Here is an 18,525-nt window from a genome sequence, read left to right as displayed (position 1 = left end):
CCGAAGCGCTACAGAATGTTCACTATGCGCTATGCTGCCTATCCTACACGCTACTTTAGACTGTTTGATAATAACTTTGTTGAATAGGTTATGCGCTAATATGTCGTTATTATGTGCTAATTCTTGGTACGAAAGCGCTATAAGATGGCTTGAATGCGCTATAATGATGCTGACAAGCGCTATTTGAAATTTCACCAGTATGATTTCGATTATGAGCTAAGTTGAGTGACGAAAGTGCTATGTTTTGGTGCAAATGCACTACTGAATATTCGAAACGCGCTAGGCTGTTGTTCCCATGCGCTAACTGTCTTGATTTCTTCGTCTGATGTCTTTGCTATGATGCTAAAAAATAATACTAGTGATTTTGATGGATGATTTTCTGAAAATGACTTGAAAGCACGACACATAGAAGAGATAACTATTTGTCTATGCTAAACAAGTAGTCTATATTCTTTTGAGAATGTTTTCAAATCCGCGATGTTTTCACTAGTTTGGATTACAAAGAAGACATATCAGATAGACTCTTTATTCAAAGGTCATTGACAATATCATAGCCCACTAGATTCGATACTCCGTCAGCTCAAATAGCCTTGTCATCCCCTAGAGGGCGCCCGTTTTTTTTCCTTTTGCCAGAAATTAACTCAAAGTGAGTTGCTTCACAACTGAGTAGCTATCTTGGGAGATATATGGTGAGTGATCTTGGGGGCGGATTCTTCCCCATCCTTGCACTATGATATTGCCAATGTTTGGCAACTGACTCGATTCAAAGCTTCTAATGCTAAGGTTCTTAATCAGACTTCCGTTCGGTCTTCAGAGATAAACTTCCTCGGGAGGCTTCCCAACCTTTAGAACAAAGGCTTTACGTATCTTAAAGATACTGGGGGAAGGCTAATTGCTGAGAAAAATCGTTGAAGGGGACTGTCGTCAACCTCCACATTTGATTATAGAGGGTTGGAACACTTGGCGATAAAGCCGTTTCCCACTTAGGTCATTCCCCTCACACTGGCCATTAATGGAACCCTAAGAGAAACTCGGGAGGGCAGGCCTTCTAAAGGATTTAATTGCTTGAAGTAAAAGAAAACATGAGTAGTTTGACTTTTTGGTCACCCAATTAAGGGGAGAGCATATACCTTCCACTTTCGAGACAAGGCAAACAATATTCTTTTTAACCTTCGAGACAATGATTTGCTAAAGTCTATATGGAGATGTTGCTCCAACAAGCATGGTTTTCTTTTTAACTTTTCATAGCAAAATGTGTGAAGGTAACAAAACTTTGAACTTTTGAAAGTAAATCCTTGTCAACAAAATGAATCGCCAATGTAACAACAACGATCTTAATTTTGAAAGCTTTTGAAAAGCGAAATGTGAAGATTCTTTTTAAGCTTCCAAAACAAAAGTGAAGTTCGTTTTAATAAGCACCAAAAGAATGTGATGTTCAATTTTAATTTTGTGCAAAAATTGGAAAGTCGTACTTGTTCTTTTTAAAGCCCAAAGAAAATGTTATCCTAACTTGCATAAAAAGGATTCGAGTTTGATGTTCTTTTTATCCATGCAAGAAAGAAAAGTTTGAGTCTTGTTTTAAGCACCAAAAGAAAAGCATGAAGTTTATTTTAAAACTCCAAAAGAAAATGTGAGATCCATTTTAAACCTTTGCAAGAAAAGGAAAAACGAGTTCTTTTTACTAACTTTGAAAGAAAGCAAAGAAAACCAAATTAATTCCTTATGTTCCTGCACAAAAATGTTAGAACCTGCACATAGTTAGTTAGCAAAATAAAATCAAACATGATGGTGGGCTTCACAAGCCTAAATTCTGATCTTGGTTACAAATTATCTTTTCTCTCCGTCAGAATTACACGCTGGACTTCTGCATGTGCGCTACAGAAAGGTACAAAAGCGCTAAAGGATTACTTCTACGCGCTACTTTGATTACCGAATGCGCTACACTGATATCTCAACGCGCAAGGAAGAAACCAAAAGTGTTAGGCGCTAACAATAAGCTCCAAAGCGCTACAAAAAGGCTCCTATGCGCTAAACAGTGCGACGAACGCGCTACTGTTTGCCCACAGATGCGCTAAAGAAAGTTCCCGACGTGCTAAAAGGGTATTCCAGGGTGCTTGTAATCCTTCTCCTGCACAAAAAAACGATGTTATTTATGGGGATGTGCCCCACGGTGGGCGCTAGAAATGTATGCGGGGAAATGAGGCGACGAAAACTAACAAGTTGGATTCAAAAGGACCCACACACCAATGAGACTCTTGGTGCAAGTATAGAAACTATTTGAAATAGTTTAACTTTCCAAGGGGTGTCCCATTGTTCTCTATCTCAGAGGATCCCTAAAGTCAATGTTTTGCTCTTAGATCATTGAGAAAAGTGACTCAGGAATGACAACTCCAAGAACGAGTGATTTTTGATTTATATGCATGAATGCATTCTAAGATGTGTATGATGTTTAGAAGTATGATGATTAAGCTAGTATGAAGATGATGCTATGATAAAGGATTAGCAAATTTATCCTAACATGATATACTAGTCTAGAATGGATATTCTATGATATAAAATACTTCTAAATGCTATTATGACGATTTAACAAAGAGAGGCTAAAATGCTTAGTAATTAGACTATAATGTAGATGCTTAAAAGATTGTTGATATGAAAAATGAGGAATGAGAGCTCTATTTATAGGAAAAATAGGGCAATGGATGGTCAAGATTGAATAATCTTAACAAGGGCCAGAATTGAAAGTTAATCAATCCATGCTTACAATTCTCACCAATGAAATGGTGACAATTGTCAACAAAGGGTTGCTTGAGAGGAGATGTAAGAAGCATTAAATGCTTGAGAAGACATGAAGGTTACCCTAGGAGATAAGGGTTAAGGTTAGGTTAGGGTTATCCATTGGATAAAGCTTTTATCCAAGGGGTAAACTCTTGTGCAAGGGTTAATAGGATAACCAAGGTTAAAGCCATGAATGCTTGATGAAACCCTTGGGTTGGATGAGGGTTAAGTTAGAGAGAAAGTCTCTAACCATGCAAGAAGGTTGAGTTAACCATTAATGGTTAGGAAGACTATGGGGACAAATTTGAAAGAGTCCTTCCAAATTTGGGGGAACTCAACAAGTTAGCTTGTTGAAGGAAATAAAGTCTTAAATGCATTTCAAAGACTTTGGAGGCTTTGAGAAGTGACTTCTCTTTGCTTAGGAATGTGACAATAATTAGGAGATGAATTAGGCTAAATTGGAAGTGATTAGAAGAATCTAAAAGGGGTTTAGGAGGCAAGTGGAAAATGTAGGAAAATGCAAGTGGAGGGAAAAAGATTTTAATTAAAATATAATTGATTTATTTCAATCAAAATAGATGCAACTTGCATAAATACAAGTGGGGGGTTTAAATAAATTAATTAGATTTATTTATTTGCAAGGATCAATTTAATTAAATGTAAATTTAATTAAAAAGGGAGAAAGGGGAATTAATTAAATAAAGTGATTTATTTAATTAAAGGGGAGAAAAGGCTTAGGTGAATTTAATTAACTAAATTGAGTAATTTATTTAATCAAATAGTTGAATGTGAAGAAATTAATTAAATAGAATTTAATTAATAGGAGGAATGAGGTTAAAATAAATATTAAATATTTATTTAGGAAGAAGGTGAATAAATTATTTAGGAAGGTGGTACATTAACCCACCTTTGTATCAATGTTGGGTCTTAAGAATAAGACAATTTTCTTTACTAAGGAATGTATGAGGATTTGTTGTCATGGTGGGGACATGACAGTTGTTTACATGCGGAATCATACATGTTTCACATAGGCACTTCAATAGTCATGGATAGATATTATTGAAGTCTCTTGCAGAGAAATTTCAGAGTTTCTTTGGGATTTGCATACATCAATGTTTTACACCTATTGCATATTGGACATCATATGGTGAGAGGGTTTTTATGAGGCAATTGTTCTGTGTGGTGGCCGCCAATCTCTATGCATATTTTGGATGTGAATGTTAGGAAGGAGGGTTGAGGAGGATTGAAGAAAACATTCTAGCTACCTTGTCTCTTGTATCTGGTGTATTTCTCTTTTGCTGGCTGTTGCAATAATTTCAAGGGCGTGAGGTTTTGCACAAGGGTCATGGGGCTGTTTGAGCTCCATTTCTGGACGTGAGGGCACATTCTGAACAAAACATGGGTTGATATATATACCGTTGCTGCTGCTATGAAATGCTTGGCGCTGCTATCACATTTCATTACTGATATATATCTTTGTATGGCGTATCTTTGCATATCTCCTTCTAGTTGAAGATCAAACTGGCTGTATACTTGGGTGTGGGGTTCCTGAGTGCACAAAACAGTGAATGCTTGTGTTTATTTGCTGTGGATTTAACACTGAGTTGTGTGTATGTAGTTGAACTTATTAGTTATTATTCATGATACTTGCAGCTGCTCATAAACTTTAAGTTTAGAGTATATTATATATTGCTTCAACATGAATTGAATGCTCTCCAGAATGTATCTCAGGCCCGTACAATATCAATAAAAGATTAGATTTTAATGTTTCAGTTCTGTCATTCTTCTTATCTGCTGTTCTCGCCTGTAGTTTTTGGTAAATGCTAGTGGAATTGATCATATTTTTTGCATGCATACAAAGAAAGTTTATATGCTGAAATCACCATCCAAAACAATCAAACAAATCAAAATATGCCAAAACTGCAGTCAAATACCCATTATTCAGTATAAGGGGGAAAAGTTTAGAAAAGTCAAGTTGGGGATTTTACATTAGTATCTTACTATCTTATTGTTATTATTACTAAGGACCTGTATTTGATATTACATATCAAGCTATTCCTTGCAAACCATTCTCTTTTTTTTTTCAATTGAAAGGAAAATTTTACCAGTACATTCTGAATGATCTGTTTCAGACAATTTTTATTGTACTCTTATTTCAACCATTGCAGATCAAAATAATATCAGAACCTTCAGATAATCATAATGAGCCAGGCACAGGTGAACTCTGTGTTAAAAGCCCATCCATGTTCAAAGAGTATTGGAGAAAGCCACAGGTATCTTTTTCTGGCCTGTTTGATGTAGTTTTGATTTTTAATTTACAGCATGCATGAAATACGTATTTGGGTCAGATTCATGATTTATTACATACTAATTTGCAGAAGCACCCTCTGACAGAGTATGAATCTCATTTGTATTTACCATAGAGACACTTATTATTTTTCATGGCCTGTAAAATGAAGTGGAGGGAAAATAAATGCAAGACAGAAATCCCATATTTTAATTCTATAAAAATCTCAAGATTTAGAACTCAAGAATTTTCGCTAAAGTTTCAATATCATAAAAGATCTAACATCTGGAAAATCGTGATGGGATTGGTAATTCCTAGGCTTCCTATGAGATTATCTCACTTGAGGTAGTAGTCACAAGTTTGAGTTGGAATTGCACTTTCCCTAACAAGAAACTTAAAAGTTTAAACTGTTGTGACCTAGAATAGAGACTAAATTACTGTCATCTTAAATACTTGGTATCTTCCTGTTGACGTGTATTTTGTACACAATCATACACAGAATAAAATACCTAAAGGCATCTTATCCTCTCTTGAGAAAATAGTCTCTAACTGCTGAAGATCTGCAAAAAGGATCAGTTAGGTGGACTCCAAGGTTCTTTTAGTGGGGTCTCCACGTGTGGACAAGCTTTTTAGTGGTATGATGTGATTTGCTGTTTCCTTCAAGGCTTCTTACGGATTCAAAAGTTCGAAGGTTTTACTAATCTAAAAGGAACTTTCAAAAAAAATGGAAAAAGATAGGGCTTAAAAGGTCTAATCTAGCCTAACCCTATGAACGACTTAGCATGGATGAGATTTGGCAAGACTCAACCAACTTCAATTTTGCCATAAGATAACAACTTAATTGAAATTAGTGCGATCTTCTAAGGTAATAATGGTATTCAATGCATCAAAGACCAAGGACACTACTACGAAGGTACATATCCTAGATGCGAAAATGCTTGAAGGTTAAGGACTCAAAATGTTTTCCAGTTGACCACGCAAGGCGTTCCTACAATCAGCAAGAAGCTAGTGGTTTGGATTGCGAATCCTACCAAATATCAAATCTCACACTTAGTCTTTCTAATTAACAAACTACTTTGATTGAGCGTGATTCAAGTACATCCAACAACCATGAAGATAACTCAAGAAATTTGCAACAAAACACCATAACTTCAATATTTTATTGATTTCCAAGTCATCATATACAACAATTGCTTGAATTTCTCTCTTCAAGACTCAATCTTGCTACAAAATAAAAATTGCTTATAATTCTAATCTCTCTATTTCACTCTTAACTCTATTCTCTATTAACTGACTATTACTCTTGAAATGAAAAATGGGGGTATAAATAGCATCCCCAATTACAATGAAAGGTCCAGATTGAAAGTAAATCAATGGACAAGATCATGACACCTAAACCCTAATTAGGGTTTGTTACAAATGACCTCCTTTTTACTGAACAATATTAAATACATAGCCAAATATTAAATTTGGCACAAAAATCTAGGAGGTATCAACCAATGAGAAATAAGATGTCATGTCATCTGTAACAACCTTTCATCTAGAATCTTATTCCCTTTCCAATTTTCCTTCTTAGCATATGCAATGAATTTTGTCACGATTCCTTCGATTTCTGTGATTGGAATCTCGGGAAGATTCTTGATACTCTCTTCTAAGTGGATAACCTGATCAAATGCATCTAGAAGAGCTGCGTCCCAAGTAGGTTCAAGTTCCTTTGTTCTATCAATCAGGAGCATGGTGGCATACATTTGATCATACTGCTCATCTGTAACATCTGCGTCCTTGCGAAAGATGATAGCGATTTTATCCTCAAACTCTTGTAAATCCACATCTGTCTCGACCTCGATCCTTCTGCCAAGAATGGTACGAAGTACCTCAAATACTCTGTCCTGGATCTGATTGATCACCTCCTCAACTTGACCACATCTAACACTGATGTCCTCAAAGAGAACACTCTTTATATGGAGTAAGGTTGACCACTGAAACAGACTGTGAGAATCACCTTCCAAGATCCTCTCTTGTGCTAAAATTCTTCTGGATGTGTGTCTTATAACTTTCAAGGCAGGAATGACAACGTCCTTGGTATGGGCAAATGCAGCTACTGTTGCCATCAATCTGTGGATTATCTCAAGGACTTGGATAGCCTGATGGGTGATCTTCAACATCCTTGTAATAAACTCAATGGCCACCGTGTGAGATCTATCCATCCAATTACATGTACGCTGGACCATATTCCTGAATCTTTCTGCTTCATTGATTGATTGAAGGGGCAATGCCTGCAATGGTGATCTAACTGGATCCTGACGTCCCAAAGGTTCATTGATGTGACTGAAATATGTCCTCCATGCACCGACCTCTCTCTCAAGCTTTCTATTCTTTTCTACTTCTTCTCTAAACTTATCCTTCAATGCCTCAAATGTGTCGGTGGCATCATCTAGAGTCTGCTCTGCTGTGGATGGTCCTAACTCAATAGTCTGTATATGATAGTCCTCTGCTAGGATCTCACCCTCATATTTGTCTGCCGCCGGTGTAGCTATCTGCAGTTTTCTAGATCCAGTCTCATCTCGAATCATCTTGGACATCTTTATAGCCTTCTTCTTCTCTGTTGTCATATGTGAACGTCCAACAAGGCTCTCTAGATCAATTGCACTGTCCTCGTCCTCTACTACGATCACCTTAGTCAATCTTTCTTTCAACCAATCTGGGATATTTGATCTTGTCTCTTGAACTTGAATTTCTTTGTGTACTACTTCTTCTTGCCTGGGAGGAGATGTTACTTCATTATCATTATCTAAATCATAGTCTTGGAGAGATCCATCGGATGAAACATGCTGTGCCTGTTCTTCCTCCTGTCTGTCATTCTGTACCATCGATTCCATAGATTCTTCCACTCGAACTGTTCTATCTTCTGGCCTGGAAGAAGTACCTGGTGTTTGATCTTTGTTAGCACCTTGCTTTTTCTTGAAAGGCTCTTTCTTTTCTGATCTTTCCTTTCTCTTTGAACCTCTCGGATGGAGATTGCCCTCACTGGCACATCGAAGGTTACCTTCACCTGAATTCCTAGGATTGGGATTGCCTTCACTCACACTTGCTCCACCTTCGGCTGGTTTTTCTTCCAAAGTAAAAGACATGGCTATGCCTTGTTCTCTCAACTTCTGATGTTGAATGTCTACCCATCTGCGAGTACAAGACAAGACTGGTGCCATCAAATCATCTAAATCCACGGCTTCGGGCTCATTCCAATTCAAACTTATTGTTTTGCTCTCCCTATCATATGAAGATTGGATGTGCCTGCCGTTGTCCTGAGCTTGGTCGGCTACTCTGTAAATCTTACATTTCCTGATGAAATCCAAAGGCAATCTAGAATGTATCTTGCGTTTCACTTCAAGATCATCTAGGAGATTCATCATAAAATCTTCAATTTGGTACTCATGTCTAAATCTTCTACCGACTGTCTCCTCTAAATGTCCATGAGGATCAAAACTATTCCTCCAAGCAAAAGATGAAAAAGGATACAAAGCTAACTCCCTCTCTGCGTCATCCATGGCTGAGACATTGGGACATACCTCAACTGAATTACCCAAAATAATAGGTACCTGAACTCCATTCTGATGCCTGTGTCTGAATGCCTTCACATATGCTGCCAACTGCCTTGTTACTTCAAGTAACACAATTCTATCTGTCGGGTACCTTGGCAACATGTATGGGGGTAAAGGACATCCATACACTCTAATGTAAGTGAACTTGGGAAATTGAATGAACCAAGCACCGTACCTCTTGATTAACTCCTGGGCCTCCTGAGATAATCTGTTGTGAATCCCTCCTTGCAACGTCCTTGTGATGTTCATCGTGAAAGTATCATTGATTAACTTATAGTTCTTCCCTGGTGGATGATGCAAGTAGGTATAGGATTCACAAACTCTGACCTCGCCGGGTCCTCTTCCAATCACTCCTCTGTGAGGTAGTCCTGCGTACTCAACGCTCCTGATTAAGGCATAGATGACATATGAACTCATGTGGAAGGACTTAGTAGCCCTGAGTCTTCTCAACTGTACGTCTAAGCAATGGCTAATTATCCTAGCCCAATGTATTGTACCCTTTCCTTGAACAATCACCTGGATGAAATAAAACATCCATTTCTCAAAATAGAAGGCATGAGGTGCTCCTGTAACTCTGTTGAGCATGGTAATCAAATCTCTGTACTCCTCTTGGAAATCGATCCGGTGTGGTGTGTTCGGTACTTTGCTCAGACGGGGACGACTCTTGAGTAGCCAGTTCTTGTTGATTATGCTTAGGCAAGCATCTGGATCATCATCGTACACTGATCTGGCTCCTTCAATGCTCTTGTATATCATGTCCCTGTGCTCTGGAAGATGGAAGGCTTCACTTATGGCCTCCTCTGAAAGGTACGCCAAAGTGTTTCCCTCATTGGACACAATTGTCCTGGACTGTGGATTGTAATGACGGGCACACTCGATCATCAACTCGTGGCACTGAATAGCTGGAGGAAAACCGGCCGCCTTGATAATGCCACTCTCTATTATTCTCCGGGCGACAGGTGATGGCTTGCCGATGTAAGGGACCTCTCGGAACTTCCTCGTGCTAAAGTTCCCCAAGTTTGTATCTCCAACGTTGCTCCACTTGGACACGATCTTGGTCTCCACTTCTTCAGTCTTCTGATCTTCTTTCATGAGAGCCGAGCGACTGGTGGATGCTCCCGCCTTTGGGGTTGCCATACCTACACAACATTTCATTATAAGAAATAGATTTTGCAATAAATAACGTAGATAAGAGAGATAGATTTTAGGAAACCTCATGATAAGTCCCTAGAGTTATCATTTCCTAAAATACAACGATTGAGCTAAGAGATTTAAAATTCAAAATTTGAAATATGACGATGAATGAATAAAACAATAATAATTAAATCGCCATACCTCGATAGAGAGCTAACTCTAGAATGCAAAAACAAAATTTGCCTAGGCAAAATTGAGGTATAAAGATAATCTTCAATATGATCCCCTCAAATTTGATTTCGCCACCTCTGGAGAGAATGTGATCTTCAAATCCGCACAAATAAGTCTCCAAGTCTTTAGCAAATTCGCCTTAGGCGTGGTCTTGGATAGATCTTCAAATTCGCTCTACCTTTGATCTTCAATGCAATTCGCACCTCTTCCAACACACTTCGCACGCCTCACACCACCTTGGGAATGTCTACGCCACCATGGTTTGAAGTCGCACCACCTTTGGAATGTCTTCGCCACCTTGGATAAATGAAACTCGCACTACCTTTGGAGTGTCTTCGCCACCTTGGATAAATGAAACTCGCACTATATTCGCCTCTTGTCAACTCGCATGAAGGAAGGAAAAATAATGATGTAGAAAATGATAATTCTACCCCCCTTATATAGCGCTTGCATCCTTTACCCCTTAGGCCGACTTAATAAAAATAAAACCATTTTTAAATGATTTGCAATGACATAACAAGGCCGACCTCCATATATGAGCGCTCAAATCGATTTTTTATTAATTAAATAATTAACTATTAATGCCTTGCGTTTTTTAATTGCAAATTTCGATTTTTAAATAAGGCAAAAAATAATTAATAAATGTTAACGCCATATTAAATGCCAATAAAAAATGGATTTTCAATTTTTTAAATTGATTTAGCATTTAAAGAAAATTTGAATTGTTTAATTTGGCGCCAAAAAATATGTAAATAGAGGGACGTACCTCATCGCTCTGGTCCCTTGGAGAGGGACAGGAGCGATCCATGATTTTGGTCTAGATTCTCGTTCAACTCCTTCATTTCCACGTCCCAAATCGATCATCTGGTGGTCCTTCGAACTTGAATTTCTTCCTTGTGCGAGCAAGTGCATCCCATGACCATTATCGCCCTGGTCCCTTGGAGAGGGACAGGAGCGATCTCCATGTTTTCACGTTCACCTTGTATCTTCGACCTTCGAAATATCATTGTTTGTGTCCTTTGCGCTTATTCCCATTTGCTTTTATCATGTGTTTGGATGCATTAAAGGGGCCATCGCCCTTGTCCCTTGGAGAGGGACAGGAGCGATCCATTATTTCTCCTTGATCTTGGCGACTTTTAAACTTCGATCCTCTTTGCAATGTCCTCCAAATGTCGTCCTTCGCACTTCCTAACCTCGCCTCGCCTTGATCTTTGAAGGAACGGGAGTGTTTTAATAGCATCGCCTTGGTCCTTGTCCAAAGGACAGGAGCGATGGGAGACTTTTAACTCGATTAGCAATGTTTGGACGTTTAAAACTCTTGCAAACTATCTTCAAACGATGTCCTGGAGCATATGTAACCTTGTGTATCTTTGTCTTCACGTAAATCTTGCATGGATTAATCTAATATATCAATATCGCTCTAGTCCCTTCCTGAGGGACAGGAGCGATCTAAGTCTTTAGAGTGCAAATCCTTCCATGTGATGACCTTTGCAACGTTGCGCTTGATGGAAATGCCTTGAAATGTCCTCGCCACCCTTCGTCCTGACTTGGATCGGCCTTGAACCTTGGAGGGACGACCATCACCATTGGATCGCCCTGGTCCCTTGGAGAGGGACAGGAGCGATCCTTCCCTTGTGGCTTTCATCTCACTTTGCCATGCGCTAAGTTTATATTCAACGGATTCGTCCTTCTTCCCTTTATCCGCCCATGCCTTGACATTGTTTGTAATTTTGCAAAAAAGGCAATTATATCAAAAATCGCTCTGGTCCCTTCCTGAGGGACAGGAGCGAACTAGGCATTTAACAGTGGTATGGACGTCCCAAAAAATCTTCAATTTATATTCAATGTGCTCATCTCATGTTCTCCTTCGTTTTTGAACGTAAACTTGCCTCGACCCTTGTCTGGATTTTACAAAATGAAGGAAATCGCTCTGGTCCCTGGGAGAGGGACGAGAGCTACAAGGTACCTCGCCCTGGTCCCTTGGAGAGGGACAGGAGCGATATGGTCAATATAGGTCATTCTCCTTCGTTTTTGCATATCAAATTATATTCATTTGGCAAAGTATCTTCCTTCGGACGTCCTCAAATCATTAAGTTCTCAAAATCTTGCGAGGACAAGGCGAAATTTGAATTGTAGCTCCGGTCCTTCACTGAGGGACAGGGGCGATTTTCCTCCTGGAGGCATTTCTGTGCTCATGAAAATCTTCAATTTATATTCAAATGAAAGATCTTGTCGTTCTCTATCATTTCAAACGTAAAATTTGTCTGGACTCTGCAAGGACAATAAGATATTTGAAATTGAGCTCCCGTCCTTCACTGAGGGACAGGAGCGATTTTGCTCCTACAGGCCAAAATAACAAGATTTTTCACATTTTAACACTTCACGAGGCGAAAACAAATCAATTCCAATGCCCAGGATCAAACTTCAAAAAAGTCAAAATTTGGTCAAAACATTCAATCAGACAAAAATTCACATTGACGGTCAACATTTAGACAAGTTTAAGCTCTGCATGAACATTCCAATTGAAAATTAGACCATTTTAGCGAAATCATTGCATTCAAAATTTGCATTCCAGAAAAGGAAGCTCAAAAGCTCTCAAAAATGACTGGATTTTGGCTTGAAAAAGCAAAATTTAAAACCCTAAGGCTTGGCCCTAAATCCAGACAACTAACGGACTAACAAAACCCTAAGAACCAAAAGCGAAAACGAGCGAAAAACAAGCAAAAAGAGGGGGTCCCCATTTGCGATGGGGCGATGTGTGAAATGGTCACAACATCTGGCGACACCACTGAGAAATGTTGCAAAACATTTGGGAATCAATCTTTCTAAAGGAAGACTCAGAAAACCTCCCTCAACAAAACCAGGAGTTAAGAAACACTTACAAGAAGAGACCATCATATTGAGACAAAGTATCAAGTCCACAGTTACCCATGTGTGTGCAAATGCGTTAATTCCCCTCAACAAGACAATCATGATCTTCAAGTTCCCCTGTGATAAGCTACGTAGTTTGTCTAAACTCCAAAAGCATCCTGGATAGAGCCTCGCTGCCAGTCAGACGTCCATAGTCCCGACGAGGTTATCGCCGCAAGCTCACGAACATTGCTCCATTGCCAGTCAGGCGTCTATAGCCCCGATGGAGTTATTCGCATATTCCCTTTAGCCAATTTGATATTTCCTTTTAGCTCATTTCTTCTCTTTTGATTTTCTCATTTTTTCAACTTGTCTTTTGATACTGCTTTTCAGTTCTGTCAATTCTTTGGCTTGTGAGTAGTGAAACTCACTAGGGTTTGAGGATTGCGGTGGCGCTGAAGCTAGACTTTAGATTTTTCACTGATCACAGCTTTGCCTGTAAACCATAATGACTCGGAGATTATAAATATGTGAAAATATAATAACTGAAGGACAGAAATACGTGAGTTCAATAAGCTAATCTACTTCAATGCAAATACGTCCTGACTCAAAGCTTCATTAAAAGAAACTCCCTTAGTAATTCCAAAAGATCTCATGATTTTCCAAATGCATCCAACAATCCAGCAGGAAGTCAGAGCGTTATATAACAAAATCACCCAATGTCAAATGGATACCCCTCAGGACAAAACAACTAACCTAAAAAAAAAAAAAACACCTAAACTAAAACAAAACGGAAACAAAACAAAAACAAACGAAAAAACAACGAAAGCAAACTAAACTAACTATGTACAAGGGAAGGCCTTGGCATTTTAGGATTGAAAATAATGTTTGAGATATCTCCCGTTGACAGGCAACGGGATGTCTTCTCCAGTTAAAGTCTGCAACCTAAATGCATTTTCTCCCAATATCTCTGAAATTTGATAAGGGCCTTTCCAAAGCCTATCAAACTTATCATGTTCTCCTCTTTTCTCATGTGCTTTGTCCCAATACAGGACGAGATCTGAAATTCGGAACGCCTTGACTCTTGCTTGTCGATCAAACCATCTCTTCACCACTCCTTGGTGTTTAGCGAAGGTCTCTAGTGCTTGATCTCGTTTCTCTTCTAAATTCATCAACTGTGTCAACCTGGCTTGCACTGCATCTGTGTCTTCCACGTACTCCTGAATGAATCTCAAGGTTGGAATCCTGAGTTGCATGGGGAAGACTGGGTCTTGGCCATAGACTAGAAAATAAGGCGAAATGCCTAATGCGTTCTTTGTTCTGATTCTGTCTGCCCACAAAGCAAATCTCAACTGGGTGTGCCATTCTCTTGGACTTCTCTCTAATAATTTCTTGATTACGCTGAGCAAATTTTTGTTGGTGGATTCTGCTAATCCATTACCCTGAGGATAATAATTTGATGAAAACTTGAGAGTTATCCCGTACTCAAAAGCCCAATTTGAGAATCTCAATGATGTGAATGCCGATCCATTGTCGCAAACCAACGCATAAGGACATCCAAACCTCGTGATTATGTTCTCCTCTAGAAACTTGATTACCACTTCAGTAGAACAAACCTTAAGTGCCTGTGCCTCTGACCATCTGGTACAATAATCTGTAGCTGTAATGATGTACTTGTGTTGTGCTGAGGATGCGGGGTTGATGACACCAATAAAGTCCATTCCCCATTTAGCAAATGGTCTGGCTTCAATCACGGGATTCAGCGGCATGGCAGGATTTCTCTCTCTAATAGCTGCGACTTGACATGTGTGGCACGTCTTAATGTGATTGAATGTATCTTTAAAAAGCGTAGGCCAGTAATATCCTGCTCTTAGGATCTGGTGAGCTGTGGCGAGGTTGGCTCCATGTCCGGTTCCAAACTTGGAATGGAAATGTTCAATTATCTGCTTTGCTTCGTCTTTGCCAACACATCTCAGGTACACTCCCTCATAGTTTTTACGGTATAAAACAGATCCTTGAAGCATGTAATGTTGACATTTTAATCTTAATGCTCTTTTCTGTGTAGGTGTCATATGAGCAGGACATTTGTGATTAAGCAAATATGTCACAATGTCTTTGTACCATTCATCAGGCGTGACATCCTCTAATTCATAAATTTGTTGGACTAATCCTGGCCCATCTATTGCCAATGTCTGTGCCAAAGCTTGTCCTCGAACTAGTTTCATGGGCTGAATCTCAATGTCAAATTCTTGGATAATGGCGACCCACTTTCCTCTTCTCTCTCCTAATTCATTTTGCATGAGAAGAGTCTTGACTGCCGCATCAGGCACTATTGCATAAATCTTGGCTCTCAGGAGGTAATGTCTGAATTTCTTTACTGCCTTTACTAATGCGTATGCTTGCTTTTCAATGTTTGGATATCTGAGTTCTGCATCTTTCAACGGGGTGCTCATGAAAGCAATGGGATTTTCATCCCTCTCTTCACTTCTTTGGGTGAGAATGGCGGCACAAGTGTATTCGGAAGCGAAGGAATATAAATAAAATGGTTTGAGATAATCAGGACTAATCAAAACTGGCGCCTCCATAATTGCGGTCTTTATTTCTTCAAATGCCCTTCTGGCTTGTGGAGTCCACTCGACCTTTGCATCTTTCTTTAACATTTCATTCAATGGCCTGACAATCTCGGCAAATCCGGTAATGAATTTTCGGACGAAGTTGATTTTGCCGAAAAATGATTTGAGCTCTTTCTTGCTTGCTGGCAAATTGATAGTAGATATGGCCTTCACCCTTTCAGGATCAATAGATATTCCTTTCTCTGAGATGACATGTCCTAGAAGCTTTCCTTCTGTGACTCCAAATATGCATTTCTTTGGATTAAGGGAGACACCGTATCTTCTACATCTTTGGAAGACTCTTCTCAAATCGTCCACATGATCTTCTTTCTGCCTAGAGAAAACTGTGATATCATCCATATATATAATAATGCTTTTACCAATTAAATCTCTGAAAGCGATATCCATAGCTCTCTGGAATGTGGCTCCGGCGTTTATGAGTCCAAAAGGCATTCTCTTATAGGCAAATGTTCCCCATTTGGTGGTGAAAGCAGTCTTTATTCGATCTTCAGGTTCGACTAGGACTTGATTGTATCCTGAATATCCGTTTAGGAAGGACATCATCTGCGATCCATTGACGATCTGCAGTACTTCATCTAATGATGGGAGCGGATAGTTATCTTTCTCTGACGCTCTATTAAGATTTCTGAAATCCACACATAATCTGATCTCTCCATTTTTCTTTCTAACAGGTACCAGGTTGGCGACCCACGTCGAGTGTCTTACTGGGAATATGATTTTAGCAGTGAGTAACTTCTTCACTTCTTGGTATATCAGCGGTTCTAACAAAGGGTTGACGGGTCTTTGTCTTTGCCTGAATGGCTTGCTTCCTGGTTTCAACGGGATTGTGTGAGTGATAATCGCAGTGTCGTAGGTCTTGAGATCTTCATAGCTCCATGCAATGACATCTGGGAAGTCCCTCATGTTCTTTAGGATTCCATCTTTTTCAGTCGCTGTGCAGGATTTTCCAATGAAAACATTCTTAACTTGTGTCTCATCGCCTAGATTGATTGCGTCACACATATTGCCTTCTACACTGTGATTCTTCTTTTCTTTCAACTTGTCAGGATCAAAAATCCTTTCTAATTCAACCATTCCTTTCGGAATAGTGTTTGTCTTTAAGTTCAGGACTCCTTCGGCATCGAACTCAGCTTCACCCACTTCATCTTCATCTATGATCTGTGTTAAGAAGACGTCCGTGCTGGATAGGAAGTCTAAAATGTGCTTGTCGTCTTCGAAAACTTGGAAATTGGTGATGTTATCTGGGACTGAAGGGACTGATATTAACTCGATTGTAAACTTCTTTAATCCTTCCATTGCTAATGGGATCAATGAGCTCGCAGCCTGTGCAAGTGAATTGGCCACTTGATTTTGATGTCTATAAATTGAATTGATATTGAAAGCTTCAAAACTTTCAATTAGATCCCAGACTCGATTTCTCTACTTAGTTAGCCTTTTGTCATGGCAAACATATTGCTTCCTGATTTGCCTTATTGCGATTTCTGAGTCTCCGTATACTTGCAGTATCTTTGCCCCCTTTTGGATGGCTAATAATAATCCATGAACCAAAGATTCATATTCTGCTACGTTGTTGGTGCAAGGGAACTGCAATCTGTGAGCGGCAAGGTATGTTTCTCCCTTAGGACTAATCAATTCATATCCAGCTCCGGATCCTTGTTTGGACTTAGAACCGTCGAATCTTAATGTCCATATCTGATTTTCTTGATTGTCTGTTTCTGGACTTTCATGACTTTCATTTGTTGTATCGGACGAAACTTCATCTTCTACAGAACTCTCGGTGTCTGTAGAACTTTCATTCTCTGAATCTTGAGCTTCCTCTACAATTAGTGTCTGCGGGATTCTTTTGTTTACTTGCTCCAATGCGGTCTGGCATAAAGCACAAGACGATTCTGAGTGGACGGCATTGTGAATTCTACACCAATTCGGAAGGAGCAACTCTCGAACATATGCTAGATTGCCAAGTTGCACACTTTGCTGGATGTTTCTTTGTACGAACCTTCTGAAGTTTTCAAACATCCCTTCGTCCTCTTGATCGGATCCTTGATCGCTTTCAATGACGATCTCAGTTGACTCCATGACCTCTTGTTGGGTATCTTCATCTTGTATGTCTTGTATCATCAAGATCTCCTCCACTTTTGGCTTGTATGTCCCTAGGTCGGACTCTAAAAATAGGACTTCATTGTCTTCCCCATATTCAGTTATCATCAACCTCAACCTTGGGGTGCTATCAATCTTAATCTGGTTCGGGACTCCTCTCCATGGTAGCCACATGTGTGCGAAATCGGTCGATACATATCCATTCAATTTTCGGGACCAATCTCGACTCAGGAGCATTCCATATGAATCTGGAATATCCACTACTGATATATCTATAAAATTCTGGACCCTTGGGTCTGCGGCCAATTGCATATGAATGTTGTTCAATTCTCCCATGACTGGGACTTCTGTCTTGTCAAGCTGAGTGACTTTTCTCTTGGTAGGTGCGGGAGTTATTCCCAGTCTTTGACAAACAGCCAGGGGCATGACATTGCTTGAGGCTCCGGAATCATAAAGGCAATTGTGTAATAGTTTTCCAAATATTCTGACTGATAGCAGGAACGGGGCCGGTTCGTCCTTTCCTTGAGAAGGCACTGAATTTCCTTCACTTGATTCTTGATGTTTAACTTGATTAATCTTTGAGTGATCTTCCTTTGCTGGGCCCTCCTCTTTCGAGTGACTGGCTTTGCTTGTAGATTTATCTTTTTTAACCACATCTTTCTTGCTTCCGACTTCTTTTTCGGGAAGAACCAAGTTAGTAGTGAGGTTTTCTTTGACTGTGGGCTGAGCTTTCTTTGTTTCGCCTTTTTTGAGTAATACTTTTCCTTCCAACATATCTTCCTTTTTAGCTGGGAAGGTTATAGTTTGAACCATGCACTCATTTTGCTCGGGTTGTTCTTGAGAATCGGCTTCCTCTTGAGTCACATTGATAGTGGCTTGAACATTTGACCTTGTTGCACTAGGTTCACCCAAACTGTTG

At 39.5% G+C, this 18,525-nt stretch overlaps 1 protein-coding gene across 3 annotated transcripts in view; it reads left to right on the top strand.

The window, feature by feature from the left end:
- LOC131075584 (probable CoA ligase CCL8) overlaps window positions 1–18,525 on the top strand; it is a 202,223-nt gene that overhangs the window by 122,261 nt on the left and 61,437 nt on the right. For all 3 annotated transcript variants that reach the window (XM_058012430.2, XM_058012429.2, XM_058012428.2), the window contains exon 12: window positions 4,944–5,048. In XM_058012430.2, the coding sequence (XP_057868413.2) occupies window positions 4,944–5,048 (105 nt within the window). The remainder of the gene's footprint in view (window positions 1–4,943; window positions 5,049–18,525) is intronic.

The sequence above is a fragment of the Cryptomeria japonica genome, chromosome 5, assembly GCF_030272615.1.
Source record: "Cryptomeria japonica chromosome 5, Sugi_1.0, whole genome shotgun sequence".
Lineage (NCBI taxonomy): Eukaryota > Viridiplantae > Streptophyta > Pinopsida > Cupressales > Cupressaceae > Cryptomeria > Cryptomeria japonica.
This window is presented reverse-complemented; position numbering and strand designations above follow the sequence as displayed.